The 22,483-nt window shown below is 39.2% G+C and overlaps 1 protein-coding gene across 1 annotated transcript in view; it reads left to right on the top strand.

The window, feature by feature from the left end:
- The window catches only part of LOC118009101 (phospholipid-transporting ATPase IB-like), a 217,108-nt gene extending 195,958 nt beyond the window's left edge, over positions 1 to 21,150 (top strand). The window contains exons 36-38 of the mRNA XM_035002919.1: positions 7,478 to 7,576; positions 7,876 to 8,124; positions 19,967 to 21,150. Coding sequence (XP_034858810.1) covers positions 7,478 to 7,576; positions 7,876 to 8,124; positions 19,967 to 20,162 — 544 coding nt within the window. The 3' untranslated portion in view covers positions 20,163 to 21,150. The remainder of the gene's footprint in view (positions 1 to 7,477; positions 7,577 to 7,875; positions 8,125 to 19,966) is intronic.
- The last annotated feature ends 1,333 nt before the right edge of the window (positions 21,151 to 22,483 follow it).

Raw genomic sequence — 22,483 nt, forward strand, 5'->3', positions numbered from 1 at the left:
GGGGGGGGAGATGAACCATGAGAGACTATGGACTCTGAGAAACAAACTGAGGGTTCTAGAGGGGAGGGGGGTGGGGGAATTGGTTAGCCTTGTGATGAGTATTAAATAGGGCATGTATTGAATGGAGGAATCATGGAACACTACATCAAAACTAACGATGTAATGTATGGTGATTGACATAATAAAAAAAAAAAAATCTGTGGCTTCTGTGAGTTGATTCCTCAGTTATCTTCATCTAGGTGTAGAGTCCAGATTTCCAAAAAGAGATAAGGGTGCACTGGGCATTGAGTGGCTTATGTTAGAATCATCCTATCAGTATGTTAGCATCTTCTATGTAACAGTATAGCCAAGGTTGTCTGCAAGTTCCCAACTGCATTTTCAAGGCAAGTAATAGTAATCTTGAATTTTTCATTGTCTTTGTAATTACTTGAGGCCTTTTTCCTGTGAGTAAAGATAATTTAGTACACCACTTTTTTTTGTTTTTGTTTTGTTTTATAATATGGTAAATAGAGGTGTGAAATATCTATGTCAAGGGGGACTGTGAAATCTTTGAAATTTATACTTTAGTGTAAGTGCTATGTAGCTCAAAAGAAGTATTTCAGTAGTATGTACAGTCTTTTAAAATCCAAGTCACATGTACATTTGAATTATTTCATATTTTTTATTAAGTTCAATTAGACAACATATAGTACATCTTTAGTTTTTGATGTAGTGTTCAATGATTCATTAGTTGCGTATAACACCCAGCGCTCATTACATCACATGCCCTACTTAATACTCATCACCCAGTTATCCCATCCCCCAACCACCTCCCCTCCAGCAACCCTCAGTTTGTTTCCTATAGTTAAGAGTCTCATGGTTTTTCTCTCTGATGACTTCCCATTCAGTTTTCCCTCCCTTCCCCTATTATCCTCTGCACTAATCCTTATATTCCACATATGAGTGAAACCATTTGATTGTCTTTCTCTGACATATTTCACTGAATTATTTCACATTTTTACTTAATTTTCACTTAAGTATCTTCCTGGGATTGTACCAAGATTTTTAAATCATTCTGGATCAGAATATTTTATAAGCAGGAAGTAGATTAGTAAAGGAAACATACATTGAGGCTAAAACCAAAATAGAGTTGAAAGAACTGCCCCTAAAAGCCCAGTGGCTTTCGAGGTAGCATTTTACAGCAACTTTAACAAATGAACTTGGTTGTGCTGTGAGTATATAGCAGTTCATTCAAAAATGCCACCTCAGATAAATAATTCAACATTACTTTGGCTGTGTGGGGTCTTTTCCAGTAGTATACAAATTTTAAGATTGTTTGTTCTAGACCTGTGAAAAAATGGTGATATTTTGATAGGGATTCCATTTAATGTGTAAATTGCTTTGTAGTATAGACATTTGAACAATATTTGTTTTCCAATCCATGAGCATAGAATGTTTTTTCCGTTTCTTTGTGTCATTTTCAAGTTCTTTCATAAGTGTTCTATAGTTTTCAGAGTACAGATCTTTTTACCACTTTGGTTAGCTTTACTCCTGGGTATCTTATGGTTTTTGGTGCAATTGTAAATGGGATCGATTCCTTGATTTCTCTTTCTGCTGTTTCGTTATTGGTGTATAGAAATGCAACAGATTTCTGTACATTGATTTTATATTCTATGACTTTCCTGAATTCATGTATCAGTTCCAGCAATTTGTCGGTGGAGTTTTCAGGTTTTCCACATAGAGTATAACGTTGTTTGCAAATAGTGAACGTTTGACTTCTTCCTTGCCAATTTTAATGCCTTTTATTTATTTCTGTTATATGATTGCTGAGGCTAGGACTCCCAGTACTAGGTTAAATAACAATGGTGAGAGTGGACATCCATGTCTTGTTCCTGACTGTTGAGGAAAAGCTCTCAGTTTTTCCCCATTGAGGATGATATCTGCTGTGGTTCTTTCATACATGGCCTTTATGATGTTAAAGTATGTTCCATCTATCCCTACTTTGTTGAGGGTTTTTATCAAGAATGGCTGCTGTATTTTGTCAAATGCTTTTTCTGAATCTTTTGAGAGGATCATATAATCCTTATCCTTTCTTTTATTAATGTGGTGTATCATATTGATTGATTTGTGAATATTGAACCAGCCCTGAAGCCCAGGAATAAATCCCACTTGATTCTGGCAAATAATTCCTTTAATACACTGTTGAATTCAATGTGCTAGTATCTTGTTGAGAATTATTGTATCCATGTTCATTAGGGATATTGGCCTGTAATTCTCCTTTTTAGTGGAGTCTTTATCTGGTTTTTAAATCAAGGTAACACTCGTCTCATAAAATGAGTTTGGAAATTTTCCTTCCATTTCTATTTTTTGGAACAGTTTCAGAAGAATAGGTATTAACTCTTCTTTAGATGTCTGGAAGAATTCCCCTGGAAAGCCATCTGGCCCTGGACTCTTGTTTGTTGGGAGATTTTTGATTACTGATTCAATTTCTTTGCTGGTTATAGGTCTCTTCAAATTTTCTATTTCCTCCTGTTTCTGTTTTGGTAGTTTATATGTTTCTAGGAATTTATCTATTTCTTCCAGATTGCCTAATTTGTTGGCATATAATTATTCATAATATTCTTTTATAATTGTTTGTATTTCTCTGGTGTTGGTTGTGATCTCTCCTCTTTCATTTGTGATTTTATTTATTTGGGTCCTTTCTCTTCTCTTTTTGATAAGTCTGGGTAGGAGTTTATCAATTTTATTAATTCTTTCAAAGAACCAGCTCTTAGATTCATTGATCTGTTTTCCTGTTTTTTTTGTTGTTGTTGTTGTTGTTTTGTTTTGTTTCTATTATCATTTATTTCGGCTCTAATATTTATTATTTTCCTTCTTTTGTTGGCTTTAGGCTTTATTTGCTGTTCCTTTTCTAGTTCCTTTAGGTGTAAGGTTAGGTTGTATATTTGAGATTTTTCTTGCTTCTTGTGGTAGGCCTGTATTGCTAAGTACTTCCCTCTTATGGTCACCTTTGCTGCATCCCAAAGGTGCTGGACTATGTTTTCATTTTCATTTGCCTCCATGTATTTTTTTTTTATTTCTTCTTTACTGTCTTAGTTAACCCATTCATTATTTAGTAGGATGTTCTTTAATCTCCATGTATTAGTGGTCTAATTTTTTTCTTGTGGTTGACTTCAAGTTTCATAGTGTTGTGGTGTGAAAATATACATGGTATGATCTCAATCTTTTTGTACTTGTTGAGGCCTGATTTGTGACCCAGTATGTGATCTATTCTGGGGAATATTCCATGTGCACTCAAAAAGAATGTGTATTTGGCTGCTTTGGGATAAAATGTTCTGAACATATCTTTTAAGTCCATCTGGTCTAGTGTGTCATTCAAAGCCATTGTTTCCTTCTTGATTTTCTGCTTAGATGATCTGTCCATTGCTGTAAGTGGGGTGTTAAAGTCCCCTACTATTACTGTATTATTATCAATGAGTTTCTTTATGTTTGTTATTGATTTTATATTTGGGTGTTCCCAAGTTGGGGGCATAGATATTTACAATTGTTAGATCTTCTTTTTGGATACACCCCTTTATTATGATTTATTATGATATAGTGCCCTTCTTCATCTATTACAGTCTTTGGTTTAAAATCTAGTTTGCTTGATATAAGTATGGCTACATTGGCTTTCTTTTGATATCCATTAACATGATAGATGTTTCTCCATCCCCTCACTTTCTATCTGGAGGTGTCTCTAGGTCTAAAATGATTCTTTTGGGCCTCCTGGGTGGCTCAGTTGGTTAAATGTCTGCCTTCGGCTTGGGTCATGATCCCAGGGTCCTGGGATCAAGCCCTGTGTTGGGCTCCCTGCTCAGTGGGAGCCTGCTTCTCCCCCTCTCTTTCTCCCTCCCCCACCCCCCAGCTCATGCTCTCTCTCACTCACTCTGCACTCTCAAATAAATAAATAGAATCTTTTAAAAAGTAAAATAAAATGATTCTCTTGCTGGCAGCATATAGAGGGGTCTTGGTTTTTTTTATTTCTTTTGACATGATGACCTTATGTCTTTTGATTGGAGCATTTAGTCCATTTACATTTAGAGTAATTATTGATAGATAGGAATTTAGTGCCATTATATTACCTATAAAGTAATTGTTTCTGGAGATTTTCTCTGTTCCTTTCTAGTCTTTGTTGCTTTTGGTCTTTCTTTCCCACTCAAAGAGTCCCCTTTAATATTTCTTGCAGGGCTGGTTTAGTGGTCACAAACTCTTAGTTTTTGTTTGTCCAGGAAACTCTCTCCTTCTATTGTGAATGACAGCCTTGCTGGATGAAGTATTCTTGGCTGCATATTTTTCCCCTTCAGCACATTGAATAGATCATGTCACTCTCTTCTGGCCTGCCAGATTTCTATGGAGAGATCTGCTGTTAACCTGATTTGTCTTCCCTTGTAGTTTAGAGATCTCTTTTCCCTTGCTGCTTTCAGGATTCTTTCCTTATCTCTGTGTTTTGCAAATTTTACTATGATATGTCTTGGTGTTGGCTGGCTTTTGTTGATTTTGATGGGAATTTTCTGTCTCTCCTCGGCTTGGATGTCTGCTTCTTTCCCCAGATTAGGGAAGTTTTTAGCTATAATTTACTCAAATAAACCTTCTGCCCCTTTTCACTCTCTTCTTCTGAGACTCCTATGGCATGATTATTATTACACACTATGGAGTCACTGACTTCCTTAAGTCTACATTCATGATCAAATATTTTTCTTTCCATCTTCTTTTCAGCTTCATTATCTTCCATAATTTTATCTTCTCTATCACTTATTCTATCCTCTGCTTCTTGTCATCATTACATCTAGTTGGTTTTGCATCTTGGTTATAGCATTTTTCATTTCGGCCTGATTAGTTTTTAGGTGTTTTACCTCTGCAGTAAGGATCTCTCTGGTTTCTTCTATGCTTCTCTCAAGCCCAGCTAGTATCCTTATGATTGTTGTTTTAAATTCTGGTTCAGGCATATTACTTATATCTATTTTGATTAGCTCCCTGTCTGTAACCTCTTCTTGTTCTTTCTTTTGGGATTAATTCCTCCATCTTGGCATTTTTGTCTATGTCTCTTTCTTTGTGTGTTAGGAAAGCCTGTGCTTGGCTTTATTTCCCCTAGAGTTAAAGCTTTGCAGCATTCTCTGATCAGTTGACCTGGTGCATGGGGGTGGGGGTGTGGGGGTGGGGTTGCTGGCTGATCCCTGCCTTCACCTCATCTGTGTCCAAGCCATCTGCCTGCCTGGTGTTGCAGTGCTCCTGTGTTTTATCTCAGGCATGCAAATGGGTTTCAAAACTCCAAATTTTGGGGACCAGGCACAGTGTGGACCTCACTGATCCTCTGGGGGAGGCTCTTGCCAGGCTGTGGTTGGTGCTGGTAAAGCAGCCCCACTACCAAGTAGGGGCTTGGGTTTTATGATGAAGCATAGCAAAAAGCCAGCATCCAGTTAGCTGCCCTCAGCAGGTGTCTCTACTCATATGCTAATGAATAGGACAGCTCAATGATGCCTGCTGGCTCTTTTGTCCCTGAGAAGCAGTGTTACCTCTCCCAAATGCACTCCAAGAAGGGGAACTGTCTCTCCCAGCATGATCCAGGGGATCCTCAGAGCACAATATATGCTCCTGGGCCTCTGCCCTCCTTCTCCACAATAACACTGCTATGCCCACCAGGCTCAAACCTGGCGATGGCACAGACTTCTAAAACTTCAGATTTTCAGCTCTACTGCTTATAAAAACTTGTGATAATTAGCCCAATTTTCCCCATCAATGGTTTTGGGGAAGTGTTTTTCTTGTGTAATCCCCGGTGCACTGCTCTCTCTCTGTGATAGGGCTCCCTCCCCTCTACAGCACCTATGATTCTTTTCTCCCCCAAGTCACATCACCACACCTCCTACCTTCCACAATGTGGCCACTTTTCTCCCTCTAGTTGTGCAGATCGACTTTCTGGGTGTTCAGAATGATTTGATAATTATCTAGCTGTATTCAAGGGACAAGGCAAACATAAGGTCCTCCTACTACTCCACCATCTTAACTCCTCCCTGATAGCTTCCTGTTTTTAGGGAGCAATTTAGAAAATTCCTAAATTGAAGCATACCACTTAGATAAATGTGTTTTTCTTCAGGTGCATGTTAGAATTTAGGCTTATTAATTCTTTTATAATGCAATTTTGAAGTGTGTGGTATCACATTTTTTTGTACTTTTTTTGTTCTAAAATTTGACTACTGACTTCTCTAATAATTTCTGCCAATCACCCAATCTTCTTTCTTCTCATAATTTTCTGTCTCAGCCAGCCTAAAATTTATAAACCAAGTCTTACTATCATCTTAAACTCTTTTGCACTTTTTTATTGTACTTACCTGGGGGTAAAAGCAGTCATGATTAACCATAAGTCCATGAGCTGTCGTCTGTGCCACTTCTTAGCACCTGACAAATCCCTACCAAGGCCATCGATGGTATGCTCCAGTCCATCTCCCTCACCTCTCTCAGACCATGCTCACTATGCCTCCCCTCCCTATAGGGCTCTCCCATAGGGGCTTTCTTCTGTCCAGAATGTTCTCCAACACCTCCCTTTACTTACTTCCTTCTCCTTTACCCCAGCTCAAACTCCACTTTCCTAGAGGAGCTTTCACTAAGACCCTTAACAAGCTCCTACCTCTGCCTCATACTGTAACGGTGCCATGTAGGGACCCTTCCTTCATACCTATTTCCTTCTCACATGGCTCATTCATTTACTTGTCTGTTGTCTGTCTCTCTATATATGTTGGAAGTTTTATGAAAGTAGAGATAATGTCTGTGTCTTTGACACCTAATTGTGTCTCAAAAAAATTTAAGGAATACATGAGTGGATGAATGATGAGTGTCTGAATATAGATAGTGATAGAGACCCCAATGAAAATAAGTTGCCACAGAAATGGAGAGCATCTGTCTGGGTTGTTTTGCATGTTTCAAGTCAAATATGCACACCTGATATATGAAGCTCTGACACATCCCCTCTGCCATTATAACTGCTATAAATGGCACAGTTAGTCCTAGATCTCTCTGACTAAAGTGAGGATTGGAGGTAGCACACAGCTGAATATTTAAGAATCAAGATTGTGGAACAGTGACCATCGTAGAAAAAGTCATAGAGAATCATGTCAGTCCTATGAATCTTTAACTGTCTAGCTGCACTCATGCAGATTGACTCTTTCAGGGTCAGGGCCCTCTGTGGCTTAGACACTCAGATCTACAGACTTGCATGGAAGTCTGTGTTTGGGGTGGATGGCTACTAATGGGCACTACCCAGCTCTGTACAGTATCCCCTCTGGTAATGCTTCATAGCTACTAGGAAAATAGAGTCTGGTTTCACACGGAGACTGGGCCTGCTGCACTGCATCCCATCATATGGCCTATAGGTAAGGGATGTCCAGAGTTATCCAAGAGGGGAGAAATTGTTGCTTAGAGTGTGTAATGCTCATGTGTTATGCTCTATCTTTCCCACATAATACAGGATTATAAATACCTACAACAGAACATTACTAGAGGAGATTCGGGAGATGGAAAGTAGCAGAACTCAAGGACTTTATCCTCCTACAATGTTTAAAAGGAGGTGAGGCTGTTCCCTTTATCCTGACTTTTGTTAAAAAGCTGTTCTCATTCTTTTTTTTTTTAAGATTTATTTATTTATTCCAGAGAAAGAGAGAGTGAGCAAGTGAGGGAGGGGCAGAGGGACAGACTCCCCAAGCACACTCCCTCCACCCACTGCCTCTGAGTGTAGAGCCTGATGCTGGGCTCCATCCCATGACCCATGAGATCATGACCTGAGCTGAAACCAAGAGTCAGATGCTTAACCGACTGAGCCCCCCAGGTGCTCCTCTTCTCCTTGTTCTTTCCACCTTTCCCTCCCAGGTACTTCCATACTTTCCATGATTTCCCCAAGCTTATTAAGCACCTGTCAAACAGGCGTCTTGAACTTCATATCCCCAGCAGCACAGGCCCCTATTCTGCCACACCAGCTTCCCCTAAGGTCCTCCTTGCAGTGGATGGCAACTTCATTCTTCCAGTTTCTCAGGCCAAAAATCTTGAGGTCACTCTCACATCCTCTTTCTGCTATCCCACACCCATCGTGTCAGAAAATCCTATTGTTCCTACCTCAAAGTAAAACTGAGAATTAGATCATTACTAACAATCTGTACCCTCTTGCCCTGGTCCAGCCCCTATCATCTTTCTTCTGGATTATTTCAGTAGCCTCTTAACAGGTATCTCTGCTTCTGGCCCTTCCCATAGCAATCAGAGGGAGGACCCTTTGGCAGTGTAAATCAGACCACATCACTCCCTGCTCTCCACCTTCCCTTTACCTCCCCTTTCACTCAGAGAAAGATAAGACCCTTTCAGTGGCTTATAGTGCCCTACACACTGTCCCTTCATACACACACACACACACACACACAATCAGTTTGAGATATCTCCTTATTGTTTTCTTTACCAAATTTTTTTTAAATGACTCATTTTGGAAAATCATGTTTCCACTCCACCTCACATGTTTTTAAAGAAAGCTTTGTCCTTTTCACAACCTTCCTTGCTATTATTTTAACAGATGGTGCATCAAGTTTGTATATCCTAACTTTATATTAACTTCTGGTGGTTGGTGGACAGACACCCAGATATCTGTGTTGGGCCAGAGAATTTGCTAATTTCTGCCACTTTCCCCTGCAGATTCTTGCAAAAAGGTTTAGATATGCAGGGTCTGTGTCCTCCCCACTAGATGAAGCTATGGCTACTGGAGGTCAGGGGAGTGCACTGCAGGAGAAAAGGACCAGGGCTTCTTCTAGAATTGCTCCCTTTCTCCCACTGCCTTGGAAGAAGACAACAAATTACATTGTTTACTTTCACAGTTGCTGCCTTGTTCCTACTGGTCCTGATCTGATGGCCTTGAGAGAAGAACAGGCCAAATGCTAGAAATTAATGTGTGTTAATATTTTTAATCTCTATACCCAAACTATCTCCAGGGAGAGGTCAGCTCCAATTGTCTGCCATAAGCTGGGTATTCTTCTGAGTGAAAGAGCCATACTCCTTCTCAGTAACAACAGACTTCTATTTCAGACACTTATATGAAGCCTGGTATGTCCTGAAGTTTTAAGTGGGCTTTCTCTGGATCTGGACTATTTATACAGGAATTATAAGGCAAAGAATCAGTCTTTAACTATATTGAATGCCTGCTCTATTTGGAGTACTTTGTTAACTATGAAGGAAAGGGTCAAAAGCAACTGATGGTGTGAGCTGGGTAAAGAGGCCGAAAGGTGCTTTTTTTAAATTTAAATTGGAAGCATGGGCAAATCTAAAGTAAATGAATGGAGTGATTAATTATCACCTCCATATTTGGCACCTACTGAGTACTCAGCACTGACAGTATGAAGTGTTGGTAAAGATGAAGAGAAACTATAACTCTCGAACAATCAGTCTGGGCAATTGGCCATTTCTAATCAGTTTAAAGAAATGCTTATCCTCATGACCCAACAATTCCATTTCTAGGCATTTACCCAAGAGACTTTAAAATATGTGTCCGCACATCCAGGTACATAATGCTAAAAGATTCCCAAGTCAGGTACAACCCAAAGAAGACTTCAACAAGATACATTATAATGTAACTGTCAAAAATCAAAGACAAAGAATCTTGAAAGCAAAAAAAGAAAAGCTAATCACACACAAGAGAACTCTATGAACAGATTTCTCAGAACAAACCCTGTAGGCCAAGAACGGGTAGGATGCTATATTAAAAATGCTAAAGGAAAAAACAACCACCAGCCAAGAACACTGCATCCAGCAAAGCTGGAATTGAAAGTTTTCCAGACAAACAAAAGCTAAAGAAGTTCATCACCACTGACCTGCCCTTACAAGAAATGTTAAAGGGACTTCTTTAAACTGAAATGAAAGGACGCTAATCAGTAATAGAAAAACATGAAAGTATAAATTTCATTGGTAAAGGTAAATATATAGTAAAATTCAGAATAATCTAATATTGTAAAGGTGATGGATAAATCACTTATAAAGCTAATATGAAGCTTAAAAGACAAAAGTAGTAAAAATAACTATAGTTGCAATCATTTGTTAATAGATACACAAGATAAAAAATATAAATTGTGACATCAAAAACAGAGTTGTGAGGAGGGTAAAAATTCCGACCTTTAGAATGCATTTGAACTTTAGTTGTTATCAACTTAAAATAGACTTAAAATATAAATAATTTTATGTAAGTTTCATGGTAACCACAGAGCAAAAACCTATAGTAAATACACACAAAAAATAATAAATAAAGAGAAAGGAATCTAAACATACCACTACGGAAAATCATCAAATCAAAAAGAGAACAAGAAATGAAGGAACAAAGCAATTAATTACTAAACAGCCAGGAAACAACAAACAAAATGGCAATAAGTATACACAGGCATATCTTGTTTTATTGTGCTTTTCCTTATGGTACTTCACAGATACTTCTTTCGTTTTTTCCCTTTTCTTTTCTTTCCACAAATTGAAGGTTTGTGGCATACCTTGTCCACAAATCTGTTGGTGCCATTTTTCCAACAGCATTTGCTCACTTCATGTCTCTGTCACATTTTGGTAATTTGCACAATATTGCAAACTTTTTCATTATTATTTTTTATGGTGATCTGTGAACAGTGATTGTGACATGCTGAAAGTTCAGGTGATGGCAGGCATACATTAACAATAAATTATTTTTAATTAAGGTATGTACATTGTTCTTTTTAGGCATAATGCAATAGTACACTTAAGAGACTACAGTATAGTGGAAACATAACTTTTATATGCACTGGGAAGGCAAAAAAATCCACTTGACTCAATTTATTGCAATATTAGCTATATTGTGATAGTCTGAAACCAAGCCTGCAGTATTACTGAGGTATGCCTATGCTGATGAGTAATTTCTTTAAATGTGAATAGACTAAATTATCCAATTGAAAGACACAGAGTGGCTAAATGGATTAAAAAACAAAACCCATCTATATGTTGCCTACGGGAGACTCACTTCAGATGTAAGGACATGCAGATAATGAAGGTGAAGGAATGGAAAATGATATTCCATGCAAATGGAAACCAAAAGAAATCTAGGGTAGCTATACTTATATCAGACAAAGTAGACTTTAAAATAAAAACGAGAGAAAGAAAGGCATTACATAATGATAAAGGGGTCAGTCCAATAAGAGGATATGACATTTGTAAATATTTATGCAACCAACATAAGAGCACTACATGTATAAAGCAAATACTAACAGACCCAAAAAGAGAAATAAACAGCAATATAATAACAGTAAGGGACTTTAATACCCTACTTTCATCAATGGATAGATCTTCTAGACAGAAAATCAATAAGGAATATTAAGCCTCATTAGACAATTGGCTTAACAGATACACGCAGAACATTCCATCCCAAAGCAAGAGAATATACATTCTTCTCAAGAGCACATGGAACAATCTCCAAGACAGATCATACATTAAGCCCCAAAACGAGTCTTCGTAAATTTAAGAAGATTGAAATCATATCAAGCATCTTTTCTAACCACAATGGTATGAAACTGGAAATAAATTACCAGAAGAAAACTGGAAAATTCACAATATGTGGAGATTAAACAACACACTACCGAACAACCAGTGGATCAAAAAAGAAACTGAAAAAGAAATAAAAATACATCTGGAGACAATGAAAATGGAAGGGCAACATAGGGTGCAGCAAAAGCAGCTCTATGGAGGGTCGTTCATTACAATAAATAGCAACATTAAGATACAAAAGACATCTCAAATAAAAAACCTAATGTTACACTTTAAGGAACTATGAAAAGAAGAACTAAGCCTCAAGTTAGCAGAAGGAAGGAAATAACTAAGATCAGAGCAGAAATAAATGAAATAGAGACGAAAACACATAGAAAATGTCAATTAACAGCTGTGTTTTTCAAAAAATAGACAAAGTAGACAAACTTTTGGTTAGACTCATGAAGAAGAAAAGAGGACTCAAATCAGAAACGAAAGAGGAGACATTAGAGCTGATACCACAGACATACAAAGGATCATAAAGCCTACTACAGAACCACAGCAATCCTGAAGAAGAAAGCTGGAGGCATCACACTTTCTGATTTCAAACTCTACTACAAAGCTCTTCTATTACATTTTACTATAAAGCTAATATATATTGCTGTAGCAATCAAAACTGTATGGTACTGGTATAAAAAACAGATCTGGGAGATTGATACATAGGTCAATAGCTTTGTTAAAATTCATCACACTGTACTTTTAAGATCTATGCATTTTATCACATGCAAAATGAACCTCGATAATAAGAAACCAAACCAAAAATAAACACAATATCAATTGTACAAAAAGAAAGTTCACATAACAAAGGGCTAGCCTCCCAAAAAGATAAATTGTTTCCAGAAATCAGCAAGACCAAACACCCAAGCAATAGAAAAATAGGCAAAGTATAAACACACAGTTCATAGAAAAGGAAATACTAAAGATTCTTAAACATATGAAAATACTCTCAACTTTACTCATAGTAAGAAATGAAAATGCTAAGTACACAGGTGGGATATTTTTAATCTATCATTGTTGGCCACCCTTGGTTGGTGAAAATATGGGAAAGGAAACAATTATGGTAGTTAATTCGGCAATATCTATCAGAAATACAACTGCCTATGGCCTTTGACTCAGTAATTCCATTTCTGGGAATGTACCACCCCCTCTCATCCCCCAAATACTCACATATGTCCCAGTGTTAGGGACTGCAGCAGTATTTGGAACAGCCAACGTTTAGGAACAACCTTACCTGTGTGGTACATTCACATACTACAGTACTCTCTAGCTGTGAAAAGCAGTCGGGAAGCTCTCTGTGTACTGAGTTGCAAATGATTCCAGGATGTATTAACAGAAAAAATCAGATGTTGAACCCTTTGTACAATATGCAACCTTTAGTGCAAAAGGGCAGGAATAATAATATGTGAGCACTTTTTCTTATAAAGCACCTCTGCAAAATTAGCTAAGAAACCACTATGAGTGATTACCGGTAAAGAAGAGAGGTGAGGAACAAGGAAGATGGGAAAAGAAGTAGAATGTTTATTCTCCACCTTTACATATTTTCTCTTTAAAATTTTAACCATATAAATGCTTTATCTGTGAAAAATTTAACAGAGACAGACAGAAAGAGAGGAAGAGGGAGAGAGGAAGAGGGAGAGAGGGAGAAAAAAGGAGGGAATGCAAATGAGTAAATGGATTCTGGAAAGCCCAGAGCCAAATGTTCTTCAGCTCCTGCATATACAAGCAAAAGTAAAATCCTAATCTGAGTCTTTCAACCACTTTGGAAAATTTCAATTTTTTTTATGATTAACTTTTTTAAATTCTGGTTCAGAACATTATCAATGGGTCACTTTCATTCTAGAGAGCAATTGAGGAGAGGGAAGTCAGTAGTCAGTTATTCCCAAGGCCACGCCCATTGTGTAATAACCTTTGAGCCGCACCAACTCAGGAACGGCTCCTTCAGGCAGTCCTTAGAAAACTTCCTCTGAGCCACCAAAAGGGAAGCCTTCCCACAGGAGGGCATGGTATAGGGGTACAGTTGTGGTTGTTGAAAGCAACTGCAGTTTGTCACACCAGTTGTGAGCCCCTCAGATCTCTGGAAATACCAGGATACATGGCAAATCCCAAAACAGCAAAAGGCTCCTATAGCCTGGTGACATCTTAGAAGTGAGAAAACAGAGGTTAGGCTGCATGGGTTTTTGTTTTGTTTTAACCCTATTTTTCATGCTTATAGAGAGAAAAAAAGAAGAAACAACCATGGACTTCCCTAATTATGCTGCTATGTTTACCCACAATGGCCCCACACTCTTTGAAATTTAGAAAGTATTGAACTTGGGGCGTCCAGTGTGGTCCCCTTGGGGTTTAGAGAAGGTGTCTCTTGTGCTTAGAGCTGACCCTTCCTGATACACACTATTCAGGGTCTTGAACCAGGAAATTGAGACAAAGATTTTTAAAATACACACCATAAAATCTCTAAGGTGCTCTGGGAGGCCAGAGGACTGACAGGACATGCATTGTTCCATTCAACTACTGGGGAGGGACAGTTAGGAGAGCTGTATATAAGAAATGTTCACAAGCAAAACCCCTATTTTAGAAGAAGCACCTTGTTGAGTGTCTGGATAATATCAATTTTATTTTAAATATATGAACAGTCCCTAAAACATGAAGAAGACTTTTTTCTTTTACCTTGCAACTTTTTTTCCCCCCAATAAATTTCTTTGAAATCTGTTCCAATGAACTAAAGTGAGGCTATGATTGATTTATTCACAGGGTGGAGGCAACAAAACTCAGAATGTCCGTAGCCAGCACACTGCACAAGATTGTCTTCCCAAATGAATCTTTTGATCAAAGCATCCCACGTAAGTAACATGCTATAAAGTAGGCCACAAGCTGAGACTCCACCTAATGACATAAAGGATGAGTAATTGAATGTTAGGTGCTTCTTGAGGAGATTAGGCCAAGTGAGATGAGCCAGACACAAAAAGACAAGGACTCTATGATTCCACTGATATGAGGTACTTAGAGTAGTCAAATTCATAGCAACAGAAAGGAGAATGGGGGGTTCCAGGGGATGGGGGTAGGGGGTGGTGGGAGAATGGGGACTTGGTGTTTAATGGGTATGGAGTTTCAGTTTGGGAAGATGGAAAGAGGTCTGCAGATGGATGCTGGTGATGGTTCCACAGCACTGTGAATGTACTTAATGTCCCTGAATTGTACACTTAAAACACCATTAAGTGGTAAATTTTATGTTACATGTATTTTACCACAATTTTTTTAAAAGGAAACTACCTGTGGTATTTTATATATTTTTTTAAAAGGTGAGGTAGTTCTCATAGGGCAGGAAGGTTCACCTGGATCCATCAAATTAATGTTCTTGACCTAAAGCAAGTGCAGTTTCAAAGAACGCAATTCCTGGTCAACCATTCCTGAATGATAACCTCCTTAAATCTAACATCCTCACGTTTTCAAGATCCTCTTACAGACTCCCAACATGCCATTTAAGATGGAAAAATGTTATTTGGCTCCAAATAATTTTTACCCTTAGAAAACTTATGTACCCTTTTTGGGGGTATGATGTTAACATAGCCCACGTTGGACATGAAAACCTTTAAAAGTTATTTCATTTTCCTGTCCTTTAATAAGAAGTGCATCCGAGAAGTGCCTAGATAAAAGATTTAGATCCTATGTGACTCATGTCTGATAATGTGAGTGATTACTATCCTGAGAAAGGAAACGAGTCAAACATAAAGGTAGTACAAACAAAGGAACGTGGGATATTTGCATGGAATGAGAGCTAACTGTCCCTCTTTTCTGACCAAGGTGCTCACCGAAAGTTGTAGGATTTTAAAATTCTAGATTCTTTTATTGTCCTTTTTCATATCTCTGAGATTTACATTTCTCTTTCTCCTTTGCACACACACACAGTTACTTCTTCCTGTCCTGTGCCCAGCACTTTGCTTTTCCCCCTCTCCCTAGATATATTTAAGCAGAAGCAGCAGAAAGGTTACCAAAGGTAAAAAATGAACCAGGACAAGAAAATAAAAAGTACAACAGATGTCTTAAGGATTTGGGTTAACATCTCTCCGATTTTCTTTCCCAAATGATGACCTTGATTTCTACATCTCAGAGAAAAATGGGCCAAAAATGAACTTCCAGGCGCTCTCTCCACCACCTCACCTGTCAGCTACTTCCACCCACACACTCTGTCTTCCCACTTGTTTCCACAGACTGGCTTTCACGCCAGTGCGTGGCCACTGACTCCATTTGCTCTTGTGCACCCGAGAATCTCATTCCCGTCAGTCTTTCCTTTGTCTCCTAGGTCACCACTTTTTCACTCTCCTCTACTAGATCATTCTCACCAGCACACAAAAGTAGAACTTTCTCTGGACCGCACGTTACCCATTAGAATGTGCTTCATGTCATTGAACTCCTTTGCAGCAACAGTTCTTGGTCAAATGGTCTGTATCCATTTTCTCCAAATCCCCTTCTCGCATTCTCCCTTAAACTCACTCCATCAAGCCTTCACCCCTACCACCTAACTGGCATTTCTCCAGTCAAGGCCACCAATGATGTCCAAAACTGAGCCCCTGGTCTCCTCTCCCACCAAGCCTGCTCCACCTGCAGCCTTCACTTGAAGACAACTGCATGCTTTCAATTGCTCAAGCCAAAATTCTTGTAGTCCTTCTAATTCCTCTAACATATTAGATGGCTCTGCCACCATATTATATTCAAAGACTGACCACTTCTCACTCATACCCCTTTTGGCACCCTGCTTTGGACCACCACCACCACCACCTGTCTGAATTTCTGTAACAATCTCTTAACAAGTCTCCTGCTTCTACCCTTGACTCTTGTACAGCAGCCAAAGTGATGCATTTAAGATCATGTGAGCACAAGCATATCAATTTTCTGCTCAAAATCCTTCAACGGCTATCTATCACATTCAAAATAAAAGCCTTACAGTGGCCAAAAAGGACTTATCCGGACCCTGTTACTTTCCTGATGTCATCTAATCTGCTTCCTCCTTCATTCCACTCCAACCTCTGTGCTCTTCTTATATCAGGAATGCTCCTGCCCCAGGGCCTTTGCACTGGCTGACACTTCAGCCTAGAAAGCAAATCTTTCATATATCTGTGCTGCTCACTCTCTCATTTCCTTCAAGTCTTTGCCCCAAAATTACCTTCTCAATGAACCCTACCTTGACCACTCTATAGCTACACAACCCCACCCCTGATTTCATTTTTTTGTTGTTGTTGTTCATAGCTCTTTAGTATACTCTTGGGTACTATGATTAACTCTGTTATGTGCTTATTATCTTCATATGCTTACATAATTCATCTTTATTGCTAGAATGTAAGCTCTGTGAGAACAAGGATTTTTGCTTTGCTAATTTATTCCAAGAACACATGTACATAGTGGACACTCAGTACAAACCTTAAGGAATAAACTAATTGACTAATGAAGTGTCCAAGCAGAATTATGTATATTAACTAATAGCCATTTCTTCTTCCATCTGTCCAATGTCAACTATTGGAAATGGACAAAATGGAACCAATATTTATTGAGCACATACTGTGATCTTGGCCACTGTTAAACACTGGGTCTTTATTGCACTAAATATCTGAAGCCACCATGTGGAGACAGTTATTAAATACTTGTTGAACAACAAGTTAATTGAATGAATCCTCATTTTGCAGGGAAGGAAACGGTTCAGCAAATTTCATCACTTGTCTTAGATTATATAATTAGAAACAGGTGGAAGACAGACTGAAACTTCAGTCTGTCACATTCCTAAGTGCCACATAGTACAGCTCCATGGGAATTTAGTTGACACACGGAAATCTGATGGGCAACTGCATCCCAGCTTTGCCTCTTGACTTGCTATGCGACCCTAGGCATGTCACTTACCATCTCTGAGCTGCACTCTCTCTACCTTTTTGATACTTCATGCTATTGGGGTCACTGTAGATAATACGGAGTGTTAAAGGACATATGTATCTGGATTCAAATAGAGGGATAAGTGCTTTATGCAGGGATCACATGTTCCTGAAACCACTACCAAACACTTCACAATATATGAGGATATGAATGACTTTAAAATATCATTGAATATATGAGAAATAGAAAAGTATATTTCAGTTACTTTAAAAATATTTTTTAAATATTGTAAAGGAAGAAATTATTTTCATGACTCACTTTTTAAAACGTTAAAATAGAGAATACTATTGGAGGGTTAGAAATCGTATAGGATTACAAGAGATTCGAAGGTGTGTTCTCTATGACATTATCTTTTGTTGCTGGAGGTGAAGTGCCTCAGCCAGTTTGGAGGTTTTGGGGTCCTGTAGGTTTTTCTGCATTTCACCACAATATTAACTTGAATTTGTAAAGTGCTCTGAGCTCCTCAAATAAGAAATAGACAGGGAGGTTCTCTGTTAATTGCAACTAATAACTCTTTCTTGAGCCAGAAAATTCTGACTTTAAGATGTTATCAGACTCCCAAATTTATAATGAAGTGAACTAAATGAGACAACTATGCCAAAATAATGAGAAATGACATGGCTGATTCTGAAATCTGCTAAACGTTTTACCAGGTTGAAGAAAAAAAATGACTTGGAAATTCCTTCATCCTTCACCTCTACCCTCCTCCCCCTTACCTCCCTTGCCTCTGTCCCCCATCCTCCCGGATTCTGGCTGCAGCTGAGCATTTAGTAAGCAGATGCACTGGGAAACCAGCCCGGGGAAGTTCAGGAGTTGGGTCCATGGACAGCTTTCCCCAGGCCCCGTCATTACTTTGTGGCTGTCAGGACTTCCTGAAAGATGAATGAAAGTGGGAAAGGCTAAGAACTGGAAGCTTCCTCTGAGCTCCCCATTTGGATGCAAATGGCAGCTAAATGTTCATCAGGCAGAAACTGGTGACCTGATGGTGTATCTTTGTCAGGCTGAGGGGTGTAGGCTGGACGGGTGGAGGGTCATGGTCCCGGGTTGTCCCTCTTCAGCTCTCACTCCTCCCTGAGAACACTGCAGATAGGAAAACCAGCCTAGATTTCCAAAAGATACCATTTATCTCTGAGTAGCAGCAGATCCTGGTTTCCTGTGGCCAGATCTTTATACAATTTGGGGGACCTTTTTAGGAAAATTAGGTTTAAATGCAAATATTTAGATGAGTAAAAAAAAAAAATCACAACAAATTACTAATATACAAAAGAGAATTCTAAAACATTACCCACCCTTGAATGGGGGTAATGTGGCTGAAACTTCATCAGCTCACAAAAGAACTTCTCTGTGTACATGTCTTGTAAGAAATAAGGAGAAATATTTTTTCAGGCCATATCTGAAATATTGTTTTCAGACCTGCCTGCTCCCTGGAAGTTAAGGCAAGAATTAAAAACGGGGGGGGGGGGGGGGAAGGCTTTATGTCTCCATTTGAGTGGGGAAAAGACAATTTAAAATGCTAACACATCTTCCATTTAAAAAGGTGGGGGGCAGTAAATAAAGAGGGCAGGGATAGGTTTTATTTGTTCACTTACAGCCCTCCTTGTTTTTATGATTAGAACATTTAATATAAAAATGAAGGGACAGCTGTTTTTCCACCTTTGGTTGGTTGTGTGGCTGACAGGAAGTGGGCCCACTCTCTAAAAGAGGCGGTCTCTGAATGCTCAGAAATCCTGCCTCTGGGTTTTCCTGCCACACCTGCAGGCCCTGTCCTGCAGTATTATGTTCTTCATAGCCACTCAGAGCATCCATGGATACACATGGGAAACACTTGGGTGGCTCTAAAAAATGCCAAAGTTTCACCTTGAGATTGTGATCAAGTTCCTCTGAGTGGGAAGGAAAGAGATTGAAGGACATCCCGAGGGGTTGGAAGTTATTGATACCAGCATCTACCCACATGTTGTGGTTCAATTGGCCTAAACAGTGGTTCTTTATGCCTTGTATTTAGGCCAACAGCAGGCGCATCAGCTGAGAAGTTATTAGAAATGTCAGTTCTTGATCCCCTATGGCAGACTTACTAAGCCAGAAATTCTGGAGGTGGGGCCAGTTGTCGCCAAGTGAATTCTGGTGCACACTGAAGTGAGAGAACCACTGGTCCAGGGTTGGTACCGGATCCTGGGATTTTACCAGCTTTCAGGTGATGCTACTGAGAAGTCTGAGACCACCTGTCTTTCCTTCCACACAGAAGCATTGCAGTAAATCCAATATAATCAGTATATACCACATAGATAGAAGTTACTTTTCTTCTTTCAGTTGTGGCCCCAGAAATGGGTATGTTTAAAGGGCTCCCCTAAGTGGTTCTTTAATACAGCCAAACCTGCAAGGTGCTCCATTACCATTCTCTCAACATACCTCTCCACTTTCCCTACCTCTGTCACTGGCCTGGCTGATGTGGCCAATGCGTCTCAGTTGGGTAGGAATCTAGCTTTCAGTCAGCAGAATGCTCCCTGTACATTAGTGCTCCTAACAGATTCCCCTGTGCTTTATTTACTCTTTCAGATGGGTACGCATTTTCTCAAGTAGAACAAGCTGTGATTACTCAGGAAGAACTAGTCCGTTCTTATAACACTACTAAAAGCAAAAGCAATAAGATAAGTATGGACTCTTCTGACTCCAGATAGGAGTGAGGTTTGGACCACGACATCCTGTGTTCTCATGTCCTTCCCCAAGACTGCAGAACATACCAACACCCCCGAACACTCATTTTCTTGTGGCTCTGGGCAGACAGTTTGTTATTTATGTATCAATTGAGTCACAATCTTTGGATATAAATAATGGGGGAAGCCTATTTTCTTTTTCTTAATTGGTCTTTAATGTTTTACCTAACCTGTTTACTTTTCTGTTGTTTTGAGATAATTTATCAGTTCAGTCTAAAGTATAAAATTAACATTTTGTTTCACCAAAATTTAAGCTTTGGTACAAGTTGTTTTGGGAGAAAAGGTAAAGAAGGTCATGATGCCTAACAAGCCTCTCTTAGTTGAAAAAGAGTCACACAGAAACTTTGTATTTTGAAAACTCACATATTAAGGCAGGCATATAAAGGCAGCATATAAAATATTTTTCTAAGTAGGCTCTCCTGTCACTTTGAATCATACCTTATTTGTAGGATATTTGCACAGTATTCTTGATTTTTTAATGAATTCACATAATAGGTGTAATATACTATAATCTCAGGTTTCAAAATCAGCGTGCAAAAATCAACATATCTTATTTTCTGTACATTGATCTAATCTCCATTCTGACTCCCCCATGCATTAGAACTTAGTGGGAAATTCAGCCACAGTCATTCTTGGGACTGTGCTTCAGGCTTGTACTAACTTCCCTGGGTTTCACACAGTGCATAGCATTGGGGCACCCTCTGTTCTTCTGTCATCTTCCCACACAGGTCACCACTAAAACAAATGGTTTATTTTGGTCACTTTATGACGCTTCTGTACCAGGTAGGGGAAACTGGAACCTCTAGGGAGGTTGGAAATCCCCATGCCTATTAATGATTCTAGGTCACTAATTCTGATGTGTGGGAGGGTTTTTCCCCATACATCCAAAGAATTCTCAGACACCAGTTGGGTGCCCTACAATTCAACTCAATTCTGACACTATCTACCTGAACATCAGACCCCACAGGTTAAGGACTCGGTCCCACAAGACTGCCTCCCATCCCCACATACACACTTCAGATGCCAATCCTAGGCCCAGATTATCACCTGTGCTTCTGACCAACTGGTTATAAGTCAAAGGTTCCCATGACACCCTCCTTGGATTCAATTAATTAGCTCGAGCAGCTCACAGAACTCCGGAAACCCATTTACTCATTAAATTACCAATTTATTACAAAGGATATTAAATAATATGAAAGAATATGATTCAACAACCAGATGAAGAGATACACAGGACAAGGTCCCAAACAAAGCAGCTTCTGTCCCAGTGGAGTTTGGGCCCAGCATGGTAACACATGGAAACATTCTGGTTCACCAACACAGCTTTCTAAAACCCTTCCTTTTGGTTGTTTATGGAGGCTTCAGTACATAGGCATGACTGACGAGATCTTTGGCCGTTGGTGATTGATTCAACTCCACTCCTTCACCCTCCCCAGAAAGGGGTGGGTGGGACTCAAAGTGCCAACCCTCTATTTATTGGTGGTTCCCTTGGTAACCAGGTCCCATCTTAAGTTTTTTTTTCCAAAAGTTACCTCATTAACATAAATCCAGTTGGGGTAGAAAGGGACTTAATAGGAATCAAAATATAGCATTTCACCTTTATGTGTCTGAAGCATTTTCAGGAATTGAAGACAAGAAACCAAATATTATAACAAAAGATGTTCTCATTGCTCTTATCACCCAGGGAATTCCAAGGGTTTTTGTTGCTGTAAGCCTGGAACCATGGACAAAAACCAAATATATATGAGAAGTATTTTGGTCATTCAGATGACCTTCTTGACCAAATATTTATTATAAATCACAATATTGTACCTGTGGTCTAACATTGCCAGGAAAGCCATTCCTCTCCTGGAACACATCATCATCCCAGTGCACCCTGAGGGGATGAGGAGATAGTTTTTGAATTCTTTCTGTAGTCTGAAGTCCCCTTTCTTAGACCCATTCTACTTAGTTTTTAAAAGCAAAAGTAAGAATTCTTGAAGATGGAATCCTCTATTTTCTGTCCTTCTTTAAAAAAAGAGATTTTATTTATTTATTTGACAGAGAGAGACACAGCGAGAGAGGGAACATAAGCAGGGGGAGTGGGAGAGGGAGAGGGAGAAGCAGGCTTCCCATGAAGCAGGGAGCCTGGTGCAGGGCTTGATCCCAGGGCCCTGGGATCATGACCTGAGCCGAAGGCAGATGCTTAATGACTGAGCCACCCAGGCACCCCTATTTTCTGTCCTATCCAAATGACTCCTGAGGAAATAACCCCAAAAGCCTGATAACTATTGGAATGGAGATAA

The sequence above is a fragment of the Mirounga leonina genome, unplaced genomic scaffold (genome assembly GCF_011800145.1).
Source record: "Mirounga leonina isolate KUSES-001 unplaced genomic scaffold, KU_Mleo_1.0 Mir_127, whole genome shotgun sequence".
Classification (NCBI taxonomy): Eukaryota; Metazoa; Chordata; class Mammalia; order Carnivora; family Phocidae; genus Mirounga; species Mirounga leonina.